Source organism: Primulina huaijiensis, chromosome 7 (genome assembly GCF_012295235.1).
Source record: "Primulina huaijiensis isolate GDHJ02 chromosome 7, ASM1229523v2, whole genome shotgun sequence".
NCBI classification, from domain to species: domain Eukaryota; kingdom Viridiplantae; phylum Streptophyta; class Magnoliopsida; order Lamiales; family Gesneriaceae; genus Primulina; species Primulina huaijiensis.
In genome coordinates this window covers 17,771,682-17,777,660 of record NC_133312.1, presented here as the reverse complement: position 1 = coordinate 17,777,660, position 5,979 = coordinate 17,771,682, and the positions used below count along the sequence as shown (strand labels likewise).

Below are 5,979 nucleotides of genomic sequence, written 5' to 3'. Positions count from 1 at the left end.
CAAAGGCTTGGGATCGATCCGGAAATCGCCCTAAACAAATGAGACGGAACTGAGAATTTTCCCGTTAAATGATAGGTTCATTTTCTGCAAATATTTTTGGATTTATTTCGAATGCGATAAAATTGATTTTCAGTATTTTTAGTCAATGTTTATATTTCATATCAGTAGAAGGAGAAAGAAGAAAGCAGCGGGAATATGAAGTAAATAAAGAAAGAATTGATTAATTGGAACGTAATTCAAATAACTCAAATATGACTAGGTCTTTTGTGAGACGATTTTACGAATTTTTATCTGTGAGACGGGTCAACCCTACCGGTATTCACAATAAAATGTAATACTCTTAGCATAAAAAGTAATACTTTTTCATGTATGACCCAAATAAGATATATGTCTCACAAAATACGATCCGTGAGATCGTCTCACACAAATTTTTGTTATCAAATATTCTGAAAAATGGAAACTTATGTGATTAATATAATTAAAATATAAATAAATATGAAATGCATTTACATTTATTTAAAATTATGTAAACAATGAAAACGTCTTCGAATTAGAGTCATAATATTAATTTAATTTATTTGTTCTCATTTTTATTATTCGTGGTATTATTTTGTATATACAAAAAAAAAAAAATTTGCACCTGCGCCGCCCACTGTTTAGTTGAATCTATGAATCCACAGATTATCCATACATTTGTTTTTTGGACATCATATATCAACTGTCCAAGCCCCACCTATGCACACGCTCCCGTGTCTTTTGTCCTAAAGATTCGGAATATCAATCGTCCCATTATGTACACCGCCGTAATTCCCATCAGAAAGCTGCTTCAAGCGGCGGAGGCGGCCACCTTTGGCCGTACAAACACCTTGTTCATGATCCAGAACGACTCCACAACCGCCGTGGCAGAACCCTTGCACCCCTCCCCATCTCAAGACTCAGCCATGACTCTGACCATCCTCATCGTCCTTACTGCCTTCGTCTTAATTGGTTGTTTCTCAGTGTACAGCCGATGTTTCTCCCACCGCTCCAACAACTCTCCCCTCACTCCGTCAAACCAGAAGATCGGGTTGGACGCCTCCGCCTTGAAATCCCTCCCACTCTTGCCCTATGACGCGGCGGCGACTCCGCCGCTGCTGGAAGACTGCCCGATTTGCTTGGGGGAGTTTGGGAACACAGAGTCTGTGAAAATGATCCCAAACTGTGGCCACGTGTTCCACCCCGGCTGTATCGACGCATGGCTGGAGTCGCACGTGAGCTGTCCCTTGTGTCGGTCGACGCAGCTGCTGAGGGTGGCGGAGGAAGTTTGATTACGTGGAAGATAGAGCAACGACCCACGCCCAATGTGAAACCAATTATGTAAAGAATTGATTGTCTATAGTGAAATACAGGTATTATTATTATTATTATTATTATTATTATTATTATTATTATTATTATTATTATTATTATTATTATTATTATTGTATTTGTAATTTCAGAAGAGGAAGCAAAAAAGTGAGATTTTATATATAAAATGAATAATATTTGTGGATTCTATAATTTTTTAAACATAAATTTAAATCTTTTGATACACTTAAATATTTAAGAAATGGATAATTAAATTTGGTCAACTCCTAATTATATGTGTGGGATCTACTTAATCCAAGTTGGAGATTTGTTATATCATATATGTAGCGTTGAAATTGATGCATGCTGATGCATCTTTACACCGTTGTAACTAAACTTCTCCCAATTCAAAAATAAGTTTGATGTAATATATTAAAAAAAAAATTATTGTGTTTTTCATTGAAAAATTCATGGACAGAGATTTCTTTGTTGGTAATATAACATGATATTGAATTAAATTGGATCTGACTACGCATAAATATAACATGTAAAGATCGATATATATAAGCGGAAATATAAAAACAGAAACAAATTCTAACATCTAACGGTTAATATTGAATTTAAGACAAACAAATATCTCATAACACTGAAAACATGATTTTTCTAATACTTTTATGCAATTTATGAGATGTTTATTGTTTAATAATCGTATTGATTTAGGGATGTAATAAGCATTATTTATAAATGTTTTCTAACCATCACAGAGATACTCAATATTTGACAAATTTTGACGATATTTATATGGGATATGGTAAAATAAATATCAATATATTTACCATCTTAATCCATATATTATTCTTGATTTATTTCCTCTTAAATATGATATGTCTCTCATATTTAATTTAATTAAATATGTTGAACATAAATAAATTATTTTACGGACTTTAATAAAATAATTTAACATTCTCCCACTTGATTTACATATTCCAAAGAATTGAATAATTAAGAAATTAAGAAAAAAATACACAAATAATGAAAATATATTTTTTTATAGTGAGTATTATCTTCCATGTATCACATTTATCACGGAAGTTGGTGAAAAATTCTCAATCAAAACATTTCTTTGGGTTCACTCCTTACCCACAAAATTGTGGTACTATGTCATACAAATTTTGGTACACTTCATGTGGAAATGTGGTACTAAAAAAGTACCCAAGGACTGAACACAAAAAAAAAACGATGGCTGGGGACTGAAGGTCAATTTCCCGTTTATCATGTTCCTTAGTACAACTATTTGAATAAAACAAATTCTTTATTCTAAATCCAACTTAATTGATATTTTCTCGAGATAACTGAATATAGCATAACTGAACGTATTTCATAAGTCATTTAAAACCAAATCTATATACCATAAAAAATTTTAGGAACCAAGTTCATCAGTAATTACTACATGATCCTTAAACATCTTAATGCTTTTAGGTCTAAAGATCATTAATTCAGTGTTAACGCATTCGAAGACCACTTTATCTTTCTTTGCACGTTCTCCAATGACTAAAATATTTTATGTCGATATACTTAATTCGACTGCCACTTTAGTCACAAAGACTACAACTGAATTCTCTTAATATAATCATAAATATGTCTTAACCATAAAATTCACAATTCTAAGCCCAAAATGATACGTCTTAACATATATACATAATAGAGCTTCAAAATAAAAGACGAATTCAAATTTTCATAGTGGAAGTAGAAAATCGGTTTCAAATTGTCAGTTCATCTATACATAAACATGTAATATTTATTACCATGAAAGTACCTCATACTTTTTTGTATCTTTGTAGACATTAACACCTAATCACTCATATAATTTTCTTACAATTTCTGTTCTCACTAATCTTCTGGTATATATAATTACTCATAATATTCTGCAAATATTATATAAAAAAGGCTCTTTTTTTTGTAATGACCATGAGCTATCCCGATCTTGAGCTCCCTCAAAGAACCTTTGTCCCCCACGGGCTTTCTCATGCGCTATTACTCATAGGACTTCTCCAGCCCAGACACTGGAATTTTTACCTTATCAAGATTCGAACCCAAGACTAGGGGTGGGTACGGTACGGTATACCGTACCGAACTACGGTACCGTATACCGTACCGTAAATATCGATATGGAATTTTTCCATACCGATACCGATACCGAAAATTCGGTATACCGAATGTTCGGTATACCGAATTTCCGATATGAAAAAGTTCATACCGGATACCGTAACGACACCGAAAATTTTGTCGGTATACCGAAAAAATGTCGGTATACCGAACTTAAATTTTAAAATAAATAAATAAAAAAAATTATTTTCGGTATTTCGGTACCGAAAAAAATATTTACTTACCGAAGACCGCCTGGACATAAGGGTCTTGGCAAAGCAATCTTGGTATCAATTGAGCTATTAACTACACTCTACACCATGTCCATCCTCAGTGTATCTACCATAGTACTTTTTACACATATATCATCTCACAAAATTATTTTTCTACTTCAACCTTATATGTTTTATCTACAATCAACACTTCACACTTACTATGAAGTTATTGGAGATATACATATCGTGAGTAATTATAATAAAGGTAATAAAGTATAAAATCTATATCCAAAAAAAATTCAGTAAGCTTGATCTCCAGTGTGTTTGAAAACCTCTGAACACCTTAATTTGACACATTGGTCTATTTATCCATAACGTATTCAAAGCAAGTATCAAAAAAATAAAATACAGATATCACATAATAGAGGAATACTAATTCATAACATATTTCATAAGACCAAATTTTTTTTTAATATGCAATGTAAAATAGTGGATATATATCTGTAAATTAATGCGAAAATGACAAAAGACAAAGGATCACTTTCAAAAATATCAAATTTATAAAATAAACAAAATGATAAATCTGGGAAAAAAATGTCTATTTGATACTAGTCTGAAATCAAAATTTTAGAGGAATTTGAAATTGAAAGTCTTTTCCAACAAAAAACTTAAAACCAAAATGGAAAATAGTTTGCAAGTCCCAACCGTATCCATATGTGAAAGCATCTAGTTTACTGAATATAGATGATGCATGACTCACTTCCGAATGGTTTCTTTGAGTCTTGCAATCCTTGCACGATATTGATAACATGAATTGTAGAATCATAATTAATCCACCAAATGTTATGATTAATATTAACCATATTGAATTCATAACTGATGAGAGTTGAGTAGTTAGTTCACACAATATCTCTCATCAATAACTGTCCACCATCTTCTTAAACACATATGGCCAAAAACTCATTTATCTACCATTTAATCTTATGTGTATTTTAGAAGATCTTAAATGAGTTATAATACTGAGCGAGAGTGTTCAAAGTAATATGAACTAGAAATATATCAGATATCTCATTCTCAATAGTTTCATGTCGAGCCTCTATATCTCTCATGTGCATGACATGATCATACACTCCTTGAATACCGGTGAGCTTTTCAACGAAAACTCTATACTTAATGTGCTTATGATTGCATTTATATTATCATAATTTTTAATCGACCACACCATCTCCGGCCACCCCACGGCTGACCAACGTTGACCCATGTCATGGCCGACCACCACGGTACATTCTCCGATCACAAATTTCCGGAATCAGAGTTTTCTGTTTAAAGTCGCTGTTTAAGTGACTTTTCACCAAAATCTTCCAAAACGAGGGCCTTCGACAATCGACCAACACCACACACGCAACAATCTCAACCCTAATAGTCATCAAATGCAAAGATCTGCGACTTGAATGGACGAACTCAAACCAATACGTTTACCTTTTTTTTTTAATTGAATTCAAATCCTCAATTGTGACTTTCATATTAGCTGTAGGTCGATTGATCTATCTACGTATAACCACACTACCTAGTGGCGGAGACATCAGAAACACTCTCATCCATCAACTGAGACTTTGCCTTACATATCATCGTATCATCATATCATTTCGATGGAAATACGATCGTCGTGCTACTTCTGGGGCTTTCTCCCCTAAACGGGCTCCGTCTGGGGTCTTTTCCCTTACGATATCCCCAATCATATCATTCTATCATCGTATTAGTCACAATTAATTCATCTCCTTCAACTTTTCATATTTCCATCACTTATAAAAATTCATGCACACATAAATCATTTTTCTTTTGAACCGAGCATGCAACATTTTTTTTAACATTAACGTTTCATTGTAAAATTCCATAAACATTTGAAATAAACATTTTAATATTTATTACAGCATTCAGGACACTACTAGGACGTCTAACATTTTTGTAGGTGTAAAATGACAGTTTTTCCTCTGAAACCCTAACTTTACCAATTTATCATTCGATCTTAAAACGACGACCCAAATCCATCCATAATTAACATAACACCTTAAAATACACCCATAAATATTTCTTAGACGTAAATTTATGCTCCTCGACGAATTTTCCAATTCGTTTTTAAAACTTACATGTACGTCTCGGTTTTGACCTCCCATTCTTTCTGATAATTACATTTAAATAGTCATGGCACATAAGGGATGCATCTCATGGGGTGAGAACGAGCCATAAACCAGGCCCACTTTAAAAATATCAAATATTAATAAAAAGAATAAAA

The 5,979-nt window shown here is 32.8% G+C and overlaps 1 protein-coding gene across 1 annotated transcript; it reads left to right on the top strand.

The window, feature by feature from the left end:
- The first annotated feature begins 791 nt into the window (after positions 1-791).
- Positions 792-1,307, top strand: LOC140981647 (RING-H2 finger protein ATL57-like). Its single transcript, XM_073448067.1, has one exon. It carries the CDS (start codon positions 792-794, stop codon positions 1,305-1,307), a length of 516 nt encoding a protein of 171 aa, XP_073304168.1.
- The last annotated feature ends 4,672 nt before the right edge of the window (positions 1,308-5,979 follow it).

Coding starts and splice junctions, on each gene's coding strand:
- LOC140981647 (XM_073448067.1), top strand. CDS start 792: ATGTACACCGCCGTAATTCCCATCAGAAAGCTGCTTCAAGCGGCGGAG.